At 39.8% G+C, this 18,500-nt stretch overlaps 1 protein-coding gene across 4 annotated transcripts in view; it reads right to left on the minus strand.

Moving 5' to 3' along the window:
- Nucleotides 1-18,500, minus strand: part of LOC117904332 (protein MICRORCHIDIA 6-like) — a 47,216-nt gene that overhangs the window by 22,451 nt on the left and 6,265 nt on the right. For 2 of the 4 annotated variants that reach the window (XM_034816885.1, XM_034816886.1), the window contains exons 2-4: nucleotides 5,955-6,329; nucleotides 5,587-5,661; nucleotides 5,398-5,432 (exon numbers count right to left, since the gene is read on the minus strand). In XM_034816885.1, coding sequence (XP_034672776.1) covers nucleotides 5,398-5,432; nucleotides 5,587-5,661; nucleotides 5,955-6,321 — 477 coding nt within the window. In that variant the 5' untranslated portion in view covers nucleotides 6,322-6,329. The remainder of the gene's footprint in view (nucleotides 1-5,397; nucleotides 5,433-5,586; nucleotides 5,662-5,954; nucleotides 6,330-18,500) is intronic. The other 2 variants (XM_034816887.1, XM_034816888.1) reach the window with 2 other exon arrangements.

An 18,500-nucleotide genomic window follows, 5' to 3' on the forward strand; every position in this document is an offset into this window, starting at 1 on the left:
TTTCTAATTTATTACATCCTCATCATCTCAAATGTAGTCAAAATTGATCTAAAAGGATGATAAGGGGCTTGGTGAAGTGGAAATCACCTATCAAAATAATAATAATAATAATAATAATAATAATGATAAGGGACTTGGTGAAATGAAAATTAATTTGCTTCCCTAAAATGGGAGTGGTGTTAAGAATGAGGAAGTATAGCTCAATAGGGCTTTGCTTAGAAAATGAAGAGAAGGAAGACTCATAGATGAGGGTGGTGACAAGTAATGCATGGAGTAGAAAAGGGTGATACAAATAATAAAGGAAAGATATATCTCATTGAAGCAGGTTAGGGAAGTTGTCTTGAGACTAAATATCCCTCCATAACTTTTTGCCTCATGTGGTGCTAAGTATGCCAACACCCATTAATGGATATAGCAACTTACCTAGCCACAAACATGCACATAGACAACAAGCACCCCAATCACCCCTTGATTGAGAGTTGGCCTTTTTTCCATCTTGCTGCACTAACAACCACTTGTCATTGCTATCCATGACACTAAAGCCTTTTCTAACTGATAACTTGGTCCATGCTAATATCATTTCATGTCACCTAAGCTTCTAGTCCTTGGCCTATGTCAAGACCATCCATATGCTTACACACTCTCATTTACCTAACTAAACATTGGTTTTCACCAACTCAAACCATACCTAACCCATGAATTCATGCTTGTCATAGCATTGCCTTGATTTTGCTTGTACTTGGAAGGCTTCCCCATGTCTTGCATGTGACATGGGAACATGCTACTTGAATAAGCCTTTTTTTGGTCCAAATGGCACCCATGAATTAGGATGATAATCTTAATAAGACCCATGAGCATGACTTGAGAAATACATGAAATTTGTTAGCATGGACTGAGTTTAATCATAGTTGTGTCATAGCCATATCAAATTGCTTAACCCATTTGTTAAATGGGTCTTGTTTTGATTAGCGGTTTCAACTTGTTCAACCCATTTTAACCCATTTCATTATCATGACAAGTTGATATAATTGTGCTCCAATATCATGTTTCGTTGACATGATTACAACTCAACCCGTACAAGACATAACATATGGATTTTTACGATTTTCCTTAAAATAAGGGTTTTCATAATATTTTACATTGATTCTACTTTTTTTCCAATAAATAATTTAAGAAAACAACTTAAATATAATTAAATAAACTTTAGAGAAATGTTACTTCATGCCTTTTTTAGACCATATGGAAGGAAAGGAATAGGCAAGCATTTGAGAATATCGAAAACGAGCATCAAGCACTCAAACAATCCTTTTTGTTTGATTCCTTGTCGTTGTTGGACTTTATTGACTGATTGAGCTTCATGTAGTGGATGGGGATTGTATTTTGTGTACCCTCCACTTGGTTATGTGGTGCCTTTGTTAGGCGCTATTAATTCAATGAATATTTTACCTATCAAAAAATTATGTATCAATTTAAACATCCAATTGAGTCATAAGCTTCAAATGAGTCATAACCACCCTTAACTCTTAAGATAACTCCATGATTAGGAGTTAAAGGTGGTAAAGCCTTTTTTAGGCAATTGCAATCACGGTCTATTGACAAGGAAATTGAGGATAAAATGGTATGACAGATCCAAAAGAGTGCCTTCTTTTCAGTTAAATCTCTTGTCCAATGGAAGCACCAAGACCTTCCTTTCTAGCATTGTTTAGAATTCTTGGCTTTGGTGAGAGTTAGATTCTTTGTTTAGGAAGCCACTTAGGATAGAACAATGACTTTAGACTATCTTAAAGGAAGGAAGCATACAATTCTGAATAGATGCTATATGTGCAAGTGCAAAGAAGAAGAAACAAGAGAAAGAGAAAAAACCAAGGGAATGATGAGAGGTCCTTCCTACACAAATTGAACAAAGAAGAAAATTCCCAACAATAGAACTCTAAAAACAAAGAGAAACCCCATCAATCTTCAAACTTTTGAAACGCAAACCCCAATCCAATTGAGTTGTAGAACATTTAGAGGAACTCCTCTAAAAGCTTCAGTACAAGAAGCCCATAGAGAAGAATAAAACCGAATAAAATCTCATACCATCTCTTCTGTTCTCCCTTTATCCTCAAAGATCTTATTGTTTCTCTCTTGACACACCATCCAAATCAAAGTAAGGCAAGCAATTTGCCAAAGTGTCTTGCCTCTTAATGAGTTCCCCAAGCCTTTAAAAGTAATAACCAACATGTCCTCAAGACTCCTTGGAGGGACCCAAACCAACTCTACTAAATTGAACAACCTGTGCCAAAGTCCAATAACGGAACAATGAAGAAAAAGGTGGTCAATCAACTCTCCATTTCCTTTACAAAGAATGCACCATTGAGGACAGAGGGCTTTGTAGGGTCTTCTAAGTTAGCATGAAACTTTTGTGAGGAAAACATCAAATAAAAAGTGAGTGACTATCAGGACAACCCAGTTTTTTTTTTTTTTTTACAGGTTAGCAAATATATTAAAAGTGGAATGGAAATACACAGCAAGTACACACGAAGTGCCAAAACAAGCAAAATGAGAAAATAAAAAACCACTTCCCAAACCGATATCGCCTTAAGGAAAAAAAAGAAACGATATCACCCTAAGAAACAAAGAAACAACGAAACAGAGGGCTCTCAATTTGATAAAACCAAGCTCTAAATTGCTAAGAGTACAAGACTAACAAACCAACCATGAAAATGAGCAACAAGAACTTACCTCACCAAAAACCACACCCCATCCTACTATTTGGCTCACAAACCCACAATCCTAAGAAAAACAAGGAACCCAACAACTTTGAAAAACTATCACAAAAAGAAAAGACTTCCTTTTCCTCTCCACCTCCCCTCCTCATACCTTAATCGTATCCTAGGCACTCAAAAACCAAATCTAACCTGCACTTATTGTTTCTTCTCCCTTTACCACTTGAGAAATTGTAGTCATCAGAGCAATCCAACCTTTGAAGCTCCCTTTCAAACCGAGAAGCATGGGAAGGCTTCCTCTTTAAACTCGAACCTACCACTCTCTTAACCTTTTTGGGCTTTCAATTTTCTCAATGGGGATCTTTCCATGTGCAATCCTTTCTTAAGAAAACCTCATTGTCGCACAAGGTCGGGTTCGCACTCTTTTCAACAGAAGAAAGAGTCAGTCGGAAATCCAATTCCAAACCCTTACTAAAAGGCAAAAGCACAAGCCCGCAACCCTCATCCTTGCTCTGAATCGGAGACCCCTCATTTTGCTCCCTCCAATGAAAAAGGCAATTATTCCTCATCAATGAAACACCCCCAACTTTGAGAAAAGAAGAAGAAAGAGATGAAGCGAGAGCCTTAACCCCAAGAAAAAAGTAGATGACAAACCCAAACTCACCAAACCTTCTACTTCAACTAAGAAGGTGACATGAATAGAAGGCAAGCCAACCTCAAGACAGAGCCAATGATAAAAAGTAAGGATTTGGAGTAAGCTTTAGAACCCCAAACCTTCACTAGAGAGCATGAGAGGCCTCTTAAGACTGTTGGGTCCATAAGAGGAAGGGCCCTCAGTAGAACAAGCCTAGCCCAAAATAGGGAACTTAGAAGCCAAAGCAAATCAACCCAAAGAACATTGGGCCAAAGCAATAGAAGGAAGCCTAGGCCCAATGCGCTTAAGGCCTTCGTCTTCCTAGCTTGAAGGAAAAGTAGGGCTTAAGTCACTGCCCACTAACCCAACCATTTTTCAACCACTAAAACTCTACTACAAGCAAAAGGCCTTGTAACCTTCAAAGCTAGGTCAAAATGCAAAGCCCTTGTTAACGCTACTTGACAAAATGCATGATTCTTGATGTCTACTCTCACTCTCCTTGCTGTGCATGGTCACCCCTCACAATCATCCCTAACCTTCAACACTTTGCAATCCTTTTTTGCTGAAACCGCTGACAACCTTGGTGAAGACTCCTAATAACTGAACAGCATAAGCTAAAGACCCTACCATCATGTGAAGATTTCTAGGCATCCTTTCCTCATTGGAGAAAACTAGAACTCTAGCCCACTGTAGATGTCGTTTCTCCACTGCCTTCACATCTACAACCACAAAACCTCCACAAGCATCACCCACTCTTTTAAAGAACTCCATTCCCCACAAGTGCATAGGAAGCTCAAAAACCCCTTATCCAAGTTTCTTTAGCAAGACCCCCTTCCTTGAGACACCCCGCTTCTAAGCTCCACCAATCCATCCTTAAACTCTTTCCTTCTACAGAGCAACACCCCAATCTCCACACCCCTTGAGCGTCTTTAGCATTATTGAAAACTAACAAAATCAGTGCGCTACCCAACCACTTTAGATGAAGACTTCCAACCAAATCCTAGTTGTTTCTAACCTACGAACTTAGTGAATCCAAATCTGGATCCTCATTCGCAAAAACATCCTAGTTACCCCACAAGACAATGCTTCAACCGCTCCAGATTACCCTCTATAACCTCTTGTCTGCCCTAAATCCAAACAACCTCTCCCACTGCCTTCTTACCACTAGTAACTTCATTTGCATAAGAAACATTTTTACATGATGCTTCTTATGCACTTGCCCTCCTTTGATAGACAATCCCCTATGGCAACTGAGAAGGGTTGTTTGTTGGTACAACACCAATGCTCCTCAACTTGCTTACTAGTCGTCTTCCAAGCCCTTCCAACACCCTTTCCTTCTGGAAAAATCAGGGAAAATTTCTTCCCCTTGAATGACAAGACTAAACACTATAAGAATCTTCCCGCGTTATTGCTTCTTCAAAGTTCCAACTTTAAACCCTTCTTCTTTCCGTCCACTCTAAACTAATAGGCTTACTATTATAACTATCACAACTAAATTCAACCCCCTTCAATATCCAAGCAGGGCCTCTTTCGCCAAATCTGATCCAAGACGAAAAACCCCGACCCCTCTCCATAATCAAACTAACTACCCTTCCTTTAACCATCTCCTTTAAGATCTCAAAGGATTTCGAATCCACCCAAACCAAAACTTTCCCCCCATTTCTCCTAAAGAGCTACATATTTGAATGACACCACACCAAAGCCTCATGTGGTGGTACCTTGAACCCATAAATGGCTATGGCATGCAGGAAGACATGTTATTGAGCAAAACAAGGTCATGACTAAAACTTATGAGGCATCATGTCAAGGTTTCATGGTGGTTTGAGGTGCAACACATGTAGCTAGCATAAAGGCAACACACAACATAAGAGCTAGCACAATTAGGCAATATGTGGGGGGCTCAACATGGCCAAAATTCAAGCGTGTGATTTTCCCCATTTTTATGAATCATTTTGCCTCATTTAGTTCCCCATGTTGACTCCCTCCAAAGCTTATGGCATTTCTAATATATCCTTTCATTCATAAAAAGAAAAAACATTTTAATTAGAATATCACCTCATCAACTGCATTGTCAAGAAGCTCTGCAATGGCTGCAAAAAGAAGGCAACAAATAGGGCATATAAGAGATTATAGAAATTGCAAACTCTAATAAACATCATTTAATGTACAAAAAAGTGTAATACATGAGGCCACTAAAATAAAAAAATAAAAAATTAAATAAATAAAACAAAAAGGTAGATGTACCACCAAAAGCCCACTTATGTGAAGTGGCATTTGAATGAAGGAACATGGGGTGCACATGTAAATAATTTTTCCCATCTGCAAACCAAAAGGAAAAATGTCAAAGAATGATGAAGCAAGTATCAATAGATACTCTTGGATGGAGATGTTTGTTTTTATTGCTTATAAAGGTAGATCAAGACCATGCAAGTAAAATGTCAATAGCATGAAATCAATATGGCCTACTAATAACTTTGAGTTTTTCAGTGGCTCTAATGAACACTTGCCCCTGCTTATTAATCAAAGGAGAATAAACTGCAATCATTAAGATTATTAAATGACCACATGCATGTTTTTCAAGAATCAAAACATACAAGGTGTCAGAAACATACTTTGGAGTGTAACCTTAGAACCAAGCTCATCATCATAGTTCCCAGCTTTCCAAAATTGACGACATAGTGGTGCAGGACATATAGGTGATGTAGAAGAAAGGCTCGTATCATCCATTGGAGATTGCCCTTGATCCAATATACTAGTGCTACTTTGAGCAGTACTTAAAGCATTTGAATCTCTATTTTCTTCAGACTCCTGTGTTCTACAATGGGTTTTAGACAATTGATATTGAGCTTGTAGGATTTCATGGCACTTAAATAGTTGTATTTCTCTCTCAATGATATTAGGCTCCAATTTAACTGGTTTGACATCAACTTCCACATGCTCATCATCACTACACAAGTCCACAATGTCCGGAAAGCTCATCTTAAACACTATGGAAGAAGCATAGTATGGAAAATTTAGTATACATATCGCACAAAGAAATGTAATATAAAGTATTAAAGATCATAGTGCACTAACATACAAGAAACATTAAGATTAAAGAAAAAAAATTAAATAAATGACTAGTGATACCAAAAATAAAAAATTGGTTTCTCCATATAGTTACGGTCACTAAACTAACTTAAGTGAAATGTTGCGAGGTTTAAAACATGATCAAAACGTAAACCATGACTCTCAAAAAGAGTGTAACAATCATCAAACAAACACAACACGTTTAGTAAGTGACAACATATAGCCTAGAATCTAAAATTAATCATTAGATCAATATTCAAAAAAATAAACAAGATGGGCTAGTTAGATTGGTTTCAATGAAACTAGTTTTGCCCCTTCCAATGCATACTAAAAATAATATAATGAGCAAAGTCAACACAAAATGGATTCATAAGGTAAACAATAACCAATTTTAAAAGAGCTAATGCCTTGCATGAAATAAAAATTAAAATATCATCATCATTATAATAATAATAATAAAAAACGTAACTTTAATTAGAAATATTGAAATATTTATGAAACTTTAGAAATTATTGAAATATTCTCATAATTAGCAATTTTTACTGTCCTATGAGTTGAATTCAAGATCTTATAGGTTGCTATGTCACACAATATTAGTCTCGAAAACCTTTTACTCATTTTTTAGGTCCAACGAGCCTAATATAGGCTTGAACCATATTGAAGTCATATTCAAATGAGGGATTATGAACTGCTTAAGAGTTTCTAAACAAGTAGTCATATTGTGGTGGTGATGACTGTGACTAAATAATGCGGTTGTGATGGTGGCAACAATCTTAATGGAGGTTAAGCATAATGGTGGTTAGGTAGTCGTGACAGTTACATAATAGTGTGGTTGTCTTGTTTGTGGTGTTAGTCCCAATGCTAGTGAGACAATAATATTGGTGCAATTATGATAGTGGGGATGGTCAAATCTCCCATTTTAAACACCCATCTCCAAGTATACAAAATCACACTTTGAACCCTTATGAAATTTCTTCATAATTTGACAAATAGGGAAATTGATGATCTTCCTTCTTGCTTCCTTGACTTGTAGAGAATGGTTCTTAATCCATTCTAGATTATTTTCCAGTAAGTCTCTTTTTGTCACCTTCTCTAAGGATATTAATCCTATCATATTTCCTTAATTTAGGTGAAAGTCTAAAGAACTAGCTAAATTCAAGGATTTTGTGGCTAATGATTTAATAAAAAAATACCAATGGCTAGTTAGATACCTAGAAAACTTATGAGGCCATTTTTTTGCCTAACCATAGTGTCCTTCTAAATTACTATAGCCTTTAAAATTTTGGATATGATAATGGAAGTAAAATGCTTGGCGGTGGTCATCTTATGACTAGAAAGAAATGTCAAGTTCATCAAAGAGAGATCAGGACAAGGATTGGAAATCACGTACCTTTATTTGTCTTAAGATTATTGTCAATTAGTTGTTCGATTGTGAATTCAAGACTGTTGAAGATTATTACATTTGTAATATACAATTATAGAAGATATACAATTGTGTATGCAATTGTAATATATATAGTTGTGTGTGTGTACAACTATGTGAGAATCTAGCTGTGTAGATTTGTTTATATTTATGTATATAATCCCTGATTTGTAAGGATCTTTAATAGGATAGTTTCTTTTTTTTGATGAATAAAGAGAGAGTATATTAATAAAAAGAGGCACTTCAAAGAAGCACCCCACCGTATACAGGAAGTATACAAAGAAAAACCTTTACCCATGGCCTAACCAATCAACAAAATTTACAACGGAAGTGGGGCCAGAAACAAAAAAACCCCTGGACCACGCCCACAGATTACAAAGTAAAACCGATTTACACCCCTGAATTGAATGCTCTACATTATCAAAAACCCTACTGTTTCTTTCCTTCCAAACAGTCCAAAAAAGGCACAAGGGTGCTGAACGCCACACTTTCCTCCTTTCCTTTCCCACACAAGGCCCTAACCACCCCAATAACGCCTCTCTTGTTGAAGAGGGGAGCACCCACGAAACTCCAAAGAGAGAGAAAAGTAAGCTCCATAAAATTCTGGCCAACCCACAATGCAAGAGGATGTGATCAATAGATTCTTCCTCTACCAAACACAAAAAGCATCTATTAGCCAAGGAGAACCCTCTTTTCTGAAAACGATCCAATGTTACGGACTTTTTCCACGTGGCCTCCCAAGCAAAAAAACTTACCCTTGGAGGCACCCAAGAATTTACCCTTGGAGGCACCCAAGAATTCCAAATGATGTTTGCAGGAAATTCTACACGTCTTTCCGGATCCAAATCCTTGTAAAGAGACTTAACTGAGAATCTTCCGTCCTTTGCCTTAGTCCAAATTACTTCATCTTCCACATCACTGAAAACCCTCCTCCCTTGCAACCTCAAGAGAAGGCGTTCCACCTCGATCACCTCCCAATCATTAATTCTCCTAGAGAACCTAGGAGCCCACACCCCCCCTCCAGAATGACTCCATACATCCGCTACCCAAGCCTCCTTATCCAAGGATATAGCATATAGAGAAGGAAAAAGTAAACACAACTTATCATCTCCACACCACTTTTCCTCCCAGAATCTAATCCTCCTACCATTTCCCACAGAATACACCAAATTGTTACCTACCGCTTCCCACCCTCTCCTAATCGCTTTCCACAACCCAACCCCATAACTTCCTCTCACAACACAAGACCTCCAGCCCCCCTCTTCTTCCCCGTACTTTGCACTTATGACTTGCCTCCATAAAGCTTCCCTTTCCACCGCAAAACGCCAACTCCACTTACATAGGAGAGCCTTATTTAGCAACGCCAAGCTTCTCACACCCAAACCGCCCTTTCGTTTATCTGAGCAAATAATAGACCATTCCACTAAATGAGGCTTCCTTTCCAATGCCCCACCACCCCAAAGAAAATCCCTTCGGATTCGCTCCAATCTCGAACTCACGCTTCTTGGCATTTGAACCAGGGACATACAATAGATAGGCATGCTGGACAGAGTGCTCCTGATCAAGGTCATTCTGTCCCCCTTGGAGATATACTGCCTTTTCCAAATAGAAAGCCTCTTCCTCAACCTTTCCTCAACTCCGTCCCAAGTAGCCACCTCCTTGAAGCGAGCCCCCAGAGGAAGACCCAAATAGGTAGAAGGACGCTTGTTGACCTTGCATCCAAACTCAAGGGCCACCTCCTCTACATTCTCCACTCTTCCCACCGCGATGATCTCACTTTTGTCTAAATTCACCTTCAACCCTGACATTGCTTCAAACCACATAAGCAGCCAACTTAAATAGGACACCTGATCAGTGGAAGGCTCACAAAAAACTAAGGTGTCATCCGCAAACAACAAGTGAGTGATCTCCACTCCTCCCCCTCCTCTACCACTGAGTTTCCACCCCGACAAAAACCCCCCCTCCTTTGCCCTCTTCAACAAGCAACTAAGAGCCTCCATGACAATCACGAACAAGTAGGGGGAAAGGGGATCCCCCTGTCTCAAACCCCTAGAACTTTTGAAAAAACCTGAGGAAGTTCCATTAATCAGGACAGAGAAACTGATAGTCCCAATACACCACTGAATCCAGCTGATCCACTTAGCTCCAAATCTCATCCTTTCCATCAACCAAAAGAGAAAACTCCAATTCACATGGTCGTATGCTTTTTCAATATCTAGCTTGCAAAGGATGCCCCCTCCCCCACTTTTCTGCATTGAATGTATTGCCTCATTCGCAATCAACGAGGCATCTAAGATTTGCCTTCCCTCCACAAAAGCATTTTGGAACTTAGACACTAACTTACCCATCACCTTTTTAAGCCTATTAGCTAACACCTTTGCTAACAACTTATAAAGACTTCCCACCAAGCTTATAGGTCTAAAGTCCTTGAGGTCTTCGGCTCCTCCTTTCTTAGGAATTAAAACCAGAAAAGATGCATTTATGCTCTTGACGAACTTGCCCTGATCATGAAATTCCCTAAAAAACCCCATCACTTCCTCCTTCAAAAAGCTCCAACTGAATTGCCAAAACGCCATTGTGAAACCATCAGGACCAGGAGCTTTATCCCCATTGAGATCCAATAGAGCACCAAAAACCTCTTCCTCAGAAAAATGAGCTTCTAACATAGTTGCAGTTTCCCCTTCCAAGACCCCAACTTGCAGCCCATTGCACCTAGGCCTCCACTCAGTTGTTTCTGACAATAGAGAGTGGAAAGCCTAAACCACACCCTCCTTAATGTCATTCTCTTCAGAAACCCACGTCCCATTTATCTTGATCTTCACCATGGAATTGACCCTCTTGTGAGCATTGGCCATTTTATGAAAGTATCCAGTGTTTTTGTCTCCCTCCCTCAGCCATAGCTCTCTCGACTTTTGCCTCCAAGCTGTCTCTTCCATTAACACCCACTTCTCATGCTCCTCCAAAGCCTGCTTTCTGGAATTTTGCTCTTCAGTATTCAACACCCTATCCCCTTCTATTGAATCCCAAAACATCATCTGCTTCAAAGCTGATTCTTTTCTGGCATTCATGTTCCCAAACACTTCTCTATTCCACACCTTCAAGCAGGCCTTAAGCGCTTTCAGCTTTTCAGACAGCGTGAAACTAAAGGAACCTCTGAATCTGAATCTCACCCACCAATTCCTGAGTAAATCCTTAAAACCTTCTTCCTTCAGCCACATATTCTCAAACCTAAATGGGGAAGGCCCCTTCCTCGTTCCTCCACAGTCCAGCAGAATTGGGCAGTGGTCAGAGACAATTCTAGGTAAAAGACTTTGAATTGCCCCACTGAAATAACATTCCCAATCCTCTGAAACTAAAAATCTGTCCAGCCTTGACTGAGACTGATTGTTCAACCCACCCCTCCACGTGAAAGACCCCCCTTGCAGAGGGAAATCCCTTAATTCCAATTCGTCAATGATCTCCGAAAAGCTTCTCATTGCAGACAACAGTCTTGATATCCTGTTTCTTTCTCCCAAAAATCTAATAACATTAAAATCACCCCCTAAACACCACGGGTCCTGCCACAATCCCCTGATTGTCCCTAATTCCTCCCAGAAATCCTCCCTCAACCTCTCAATAGCAGGGCCATACACTCCTGTAAAAACCCAACAGAAACCATCCTCCACATTTTTAAATCGGCAAGAAACCGAAAAATTCCCAATTTCCATTTCCAACAGCTCTAGAACTCTAATATCCCAAAAAACTAACACTCCCCCTGCCATACCCCGAGAATCAAGAGCTCCCCACTCCAATGATCTTCCCACCCCTAAGGACCGAACCAGACTAGACGACATTCTTTGGATTTTGGTCTCCTGCAAACAAACCAAATCCGTTTTCTGAGTCTTGATTAGAGATTTGATGAGCCTTCGTTTATCTCTATCATTTGCCCCTCTCACGTTCCAGGAGATAATTTTTAACTTCATTTACCCTCAGAGACTGACCCCCCACTCTCTCTAAATAGAGCTCTCCCATGCCCGGAACTTTTAAAATTAATGGAGCACTCCAACCTTTTAAGTTCCCTTACAGACTTTGAGGTTTCAACCTTGACCCTTTTAGCCCCATTCCTCCGATTCTTCTGGTCTTTCCTCATGATCCATTTCTTGAGCATATTTAAAATTTTCTCTTCACATCCCGTGGTTGGCATGCCCAGAAAATCACTAAACTGAGCAAGACAAGACGATTTCCATTCCTCAACTGACTCCGTTCCACCCACAGTCTGCCTCAAAGAGTTTCTTTCATCAAAACTCGTCTCTCCACCAAAACCATGGTCATTTCCTCCCCGGAACAGACCGCCTCATCCCTTCCGTCAGCCAATACCATGTTCAGGGGGCTAATGTCCCCCTCCACTCCACCCATTTCCGTCGCCGATCCACAGCCGCGTCTTCGAGCCCCATTCGCAGCTCTTTTCCGACAAGAAAGAGAAGAAGAAGAGAGGGCCCGCACCCCCTAGACCCTTTCGCCGCTCTTTTCCGACAAGAAATAGAAGAAGAAGAGAATGCCCGCACCCCTCGAGACACCAAAGGAGAGGGAAAAGAGGAGTACCTTGACGCTTCAGCCTGGAGAACCTCGTCGGCGCCTGAGTTCCAAGCATCCGACGGCTCGAACCACTCCAGCGGGACAATCGCTGCTGCGCAATCGTCCCCCGCGAAGTGCCCTAGCGGGTTCTCCACCCCCACACTGCCCCCCTCACTTAAAAGAGAAGGGCCCCCGAAATGGGCCCGGCCCAATCCTCCCCTTACTTTAAACACAGGCCCATCTCCCCTTTTATCCTGTTGCCTCTCAATTGGGCTTTCCCCCACCGCCTCTCAATTGGGCTTTCCCCCACCGGCCCGCATGCCCCCTTAGAGTCCCCTGTCATCTCCAAACAGGCCCTCCTGCCACCGCCTCCAAAAACGACCCCGCCTGCAACTCCCTTTTGGAGATGGTTGTCCACTCTTTCACCGAAACAGCCATTCTTCCCTCCAGAGCTTGACACGTCTTCTCTACCAATCTGCTCCTGGCCAAGGTCTTTCTCCACTCCCTTGCTCGCGCGTGGATCACCACCACCGTCACCTCTAACCTTCGACTCAGGCGACCCTTCACTGAAACTTCTCGGAACAACCACTGAAAATTTCGGGAGGACTTCCCACCACAACTGGATTGAGTAGCACATAGACCCGATCACTAGCTGCAAAGAGCCAGGAAGTCTTCTCCCGCTCGATCTCACTAAGATCCTAGCCCACTGCATTTGGACCGAATTCTCCGAACCTTCGTCCACCTCTACGAATCCCCCACAGCAGTCCCCGATTTTAATGAGGACTTCACGGCTCCACAAATGCAAAGGGAGACCCAATACTCTCACCCACGACTCCTTGTAAGCCTCCTCCTGTACCAAGCACCCAGTCTCATGATGCCATCTATCCAAACTGATGAGTCTCTCCCTGAATCTTCTAGCTCCTCTCATCAACACCCTTTCTGCCTCCAAGACATCCTCAAACTCAAAGAGAATTAAAGACCCCCCAAAAACATGCACCTGCATGCCACATCTCAACTGCCAAGTGCTCCTTGCCCACAACTCCAACACCTGAACCTCTGAAACTAAAAAAGGTCCCTCCTCCATCTTCCAAACCAAACACCTCCTAAGCTTTTCTTCTCTGCCTTGCACAGCTCCTTCTCCAATCTGCAACCAAATAGTCTCCTCCTCCAAACATTCATTATTTTTTACTACACTGGCATATGACCTCCTCTCATTTCCATTCTTCCCACTATCAGCCTTCCGGCTGTTCCCAAACATAGCCTGTGGCTCCACATTTTTCTCCGAAAAAGGAACCACCCCGAGCGCCCTTAAATTCTCAGCCACTATGAGCCATCCCCCATGGATTCCTTCTTCTTCTGGGAACACCAGGGAGAAGCTCTTTTTTTCTGCCGTGACCACCTTGCAGAAGATGAACCTTCCAGCCCCATTCTCCCGGCATTCCAGTCTAAACAACCTTCCATTCTCCATCCACCCTTTGCTCCACCTTGGCAACTCAACATCTCTGCAACAAGCTTCCACTCCTGCCAGAAGGCAGCTTAGACTAAGCTCCCCAAATCTGACCCACCTGGAGTAACCTCTTCCACGCTCCACTATGACCCCTCTCAGACTCCTTCCAAGCCCCTCAATAGAGATCTCAAAGGACTTGGACTCCACTGCAAACCACCGTTTTCCTTCTTCCCTCATCCCCGCCACTTACACCTCCAGGAAAATAACCTAGGTTGTTGATCCACTTTGATCAGACTTTAATAGGATAGTTTCTAATTATTTCCTTATTTTTTGCTTTTTACTATTGTATATATTTCTAGGGTTGTATACTTTTAAAATATAAATGAGAAATACAATGTTGTTCCACATGGTATCAAAACCAAATTAGACTCCTTAGGATTTTTTCTTTTCAACCTTCATTGTTGAGTCGTGGTACCTTTTTTTCTTTGTTTTTTTAACCTAGTTTAGCGACCTTCATTGCCATTTCAAAGGCACTACTATATTTTTCTCTAAAATTATTTCCAAATTCTACCCACCATGTCTAAGATTGTTAATGACACCAACATTGCCCAAACTCAAGTAACCAACAACGTGAATCCTCCATCAATGGTTGATTGGTCCAGAATAACGACCAAAGACACTATTTAGTGTACTTACTACAAGAAGTCGAGACACATAAGGGACCAGTGCTAGAATGGAAAGTCTCAAACTTAAATATTAGGGTTTCAAAGGTGAACATCAAGTTTTCAAAGGTGGACAATAGAGAACTCGGGCACACTTTACTAACTTTTAGGTTAATAAAACCCTTTATAAGACGGTGAATTTGGGTGACAATGAACATACTGAGCTTAACAAGGAAAAGATTGAAAATTTGAAGAATCTCCTAGGAACCCTTAAGAGTCCTAGTAGTGTTTGCTCTCTCGCTTAGTCTAATAAGTATTCCCCTTCTCTTGCTTTTAGTGTCTCAGATGTCTTTCCTAGGCTCTTCGTCTATCAACTCAAGAACTAAGATCATATGACTCATTCCTCACAAAAGTTTAGTACTTATAGCCTATGTCTTAGTGATAAGAAAATAGCCACCACTAATGGCTCTCTAGCCATCGTGGTTGGTCAAGGAGAAGTTCACTTGAATAAATCCATAATTTTGAAAATATGCTACATGTACCTAAGCTTTCCACCAATCTTGTTTTCATTCATTAACTTACCAAAAAGTTGAATTGTTATGTGATTTTTTATCCCTCTAATTGTGTATTTCAGGAACATAGTACGAGGAAGACGATTGAACATGCTAGGGAAAAAGATGAACTTTACTATCTTGAGTTGCTTTTTGGTCTAAATAGGATTGCGAATCAAGTACCCTTATCATTCCTTTTCGAAATCCCATCCATGATAAAAGATAAGATTTAGCTTCATCGTCGTCGTCTTCAACATCCGTTGTTTGACTTTTTTAAAATCATGTTTCCTTTATTGTTCAAAGGAAATGATGTAGAAAATTTACATTGTGATGTTTGTGGACTTGCAAAGCACTGTCGTGCTTCTTTTCTAATAAGTAATAAAAGAGTTTTAATTCCTTTTGTGCTAGTTCATAGTGATATTTGAGGTCCTTTCACAATTCCTAATATTTCAAGCTCTAGATAGTTTGTCTAATTTATAAATGATAGCACTCGAATATCTTAAATCTTTCTTCTCAAACAAAATTCAAATATGAGTACTATATTTCCCAATTTTCACAAAATGGTCAAAACTCAATTTGAAGTGGAAATCAATAAGTTTAGGTCCGATAATGCAAAAAATTACTTCAATTAAGTCCTCTATCCTTATTTTCAAAAAGAAGGTATTATCCATGAATCCGTGTTGGTACTCCTAACAAAATGAGGTTGCTAAAAGAAAAACCGGTCATCTTCTTATTGTTAAAAAAAGTTTTTTTGTTCAAGAAAAAATGTTTCTAAATCATATTAAGGGGAAACAATACTTATTGGTGCTCATCTTATAAATTGATTGTCATCTAGAGTTTTAGGTTTCAAAAGTCCAATGAAAATTTTTTCAAAATACTTTCCAAACTTTACAACGCCTACTGGTCTTGTTACAAAAGTTTTTTATTATGTTTCTTTTGTCCATGTCCACACTTATAACAAATTGAAACTAGATCCAAGAGCAATTAATTGCATTTTTGTAAAGTATTCATCTACTCAATAAGGTCACCAATATTATTATCCACCCACTCGAAATTTTATGTCTCTTCCAATGTATCCTTTATTGAACATGAAAGCTACTTCAATCATCTTTATTTTCAAAGGGAGTCATCATTCATGGAAGATACAGATACAAGAGACTTCTTCTTACTTGACTTGCTCCCATCTATGTCTAAACCCTCATGATCACAATCATCTATGTCTGAGCACTCACAAATTCCTGAACCTACAAGTCCTAACCCTAGAAGTCTACCTTCAAAGAAACAAGTTCCCATTTCTACAAGGCCAACTTTGGTTTACTCAAGGAAGAACACAACCATCATTGTATCTATGCAGGTCCAAGAGTTAGAACTGACCACTTCCCATGAGGTAAATGATCCATCTTCTCCTGAGATTTCTCCTGATTCTGATGATATTAGTAATCTAAATCTACTCATTGCAGTTAGAAAAGGCATAAGAATATGTACACAACATCTTTTATATCTGCTTTCCCATTTTGTATCGCATGACAGATTGTCACCATCTCATAGAAATTTTCTCACTAGCTTAAACACCATAGTCATACCTAAGACTTTATCCAAGACACTAAATTGTAAGGAGTGAACAAGCCACGAGGACTAAGATTGAAGCACTTGAAAAGAATGGGATTTGGGATGTGGTTGAGTTACCAAGAGAGAAGAGTCCGGTAGGGTGCAAGTGGGTGTTCACATCAAAGTACAATTGCACTAGTAGCCAAGATGAATACTGTGAGAGTTTTACTCTCTTTAGTTGCCCAATTTGATCAGTACTTACAATAGTATGATGTGAAAAATATGTTCCTACATGGAGAGCTCGAAGAGGAAATTTATATGGATATTCCACCCGATTTTAATATGCACTCGAAAGGAAAAAAAGTATATAAATTGAAGAAAGCTTTGTTTGGGCTAAAACAATCTCCATGGGCATGGTCTAGAAGATTTGTTAGAGTTATGATAACTGTTGGCTACAAACAAAACCACGGTGATCACACCTTATTTATTAAACACTCGACCTCAGGGGGAGTAACCACTCTACTGGTTTATGTGGATGATATAACATTGACTAGAAATGATCTTGAAGAAAAAGAAGCATTGAAGCGGTACTTAGCAAAAAAGTTTAAAATAAAGAAGCTTGGAAGACGAAAGTATTTCTTAGGAATTGAAGTGGCTCACTTGAAAAATGAAATTTTTGTCTCCAAACAAAAGTATGTTCTTAACTTATTATAGGAGACAGGAAAAATAGAATGTAAACCAACTAACACACCTATTAATCTGAATCACAACCTTGGAGAAGCAAGCGGGGATGCAGCTATAAACAAGGGCATGTACCGGAGATTGGTTGGCAGACTAATCTACCTCTCACGTACGCAACCAGACATAACGTATGCAATCAGCCTAGTAAGTCAATTTACGCATAACCCGAAGGAAGTTCATCTACAGGCTATATACAAAATCCTACACTACCTGAAAGCAACTCTAAAGAAAAGAATTTTGTTTAAGAAAAGCGTTAACCTATCATTGGAGGCCTATATTTTTGTTTTGATAGGAAACAACAATTATATATATTGATAGAAAAAGAATTACAAAAGAAGGATGAGGAATCCTTCCTCCAAAAATAAAACTAAATAACACAATAAAATAACAAGAAACTACACTATAAAAACTACGAGCAAGCTCTCTTGGCTAGACCATCCCGTTGGAACTACACACTGCTAACCAATCTAGTTGTAACACGTTAAGGGGAATGCCCTTAAAAACCACGGAACAAAAAGCCTGAAGAGAAGCAAGGAAACGAATGGAATCCCAAAGATTCTCTAAATTCCTAGCTATGTCCTCAAATATCCTAACATTTCTTTCCCGCCACACAACCCAAATTAAAGCAATACACGCATTTTGCCACAAAACTATCCCTCTCTTGGAAGTGCCAAAACATTTATAATTGATGGACATCATGTCTAAAATGCTTCTCGGAGGAACCCAATCCATCTTGGCTAGATGAAATAATCTATGCCACAACCCCATCGTCAAAGAACAATGTAGGAAAAGATGATCTGTTGATTTTCCTTGCTTCATGCACAACTTACAAATGTCAGGACTAAGAGTTTTGTAGGGTCTTCTCAATTGTAACAAGTCATTAGTATTTACCTTCTTGTGTGCCACTAACCAGACAAAAGACTTGACTTTGAAAGGGACTTGAGAATTTCATACAAACTTAGTAGGGAAAAGAGGAGATAAATCAGGTATTTAGGACAAGGCTATAAAGAAAGAGTTGACTGTAAACAATCCTGAAGAAGATAAAGACCAGGATCTCGCATCTGAAGCCGAAGTGGATAAATGCATACAATCAAGAGATCGCATGAGACATTCTAGATCTTCTATCTCTGAATCGGAAAGGTTACGACGGAAATTAAAGTTCC

The sequence above is a fragment of the Vitis riparia genome, chromosome 17 (assembly GCF_004353265.1).
Source record: "Vitis riparia cultivar Riparia Gloire de Montpellier isolate 1030 chromosome 17, EGFV_Vit.rip_1.0, whole genome shotgun sequence".
Lineage (NCBI taxonomy): Eukaryota > Viridiplantae > Streptophyta > Magnoliopsida > Vitales > Vitaceae > Vitis > Vitis riparia.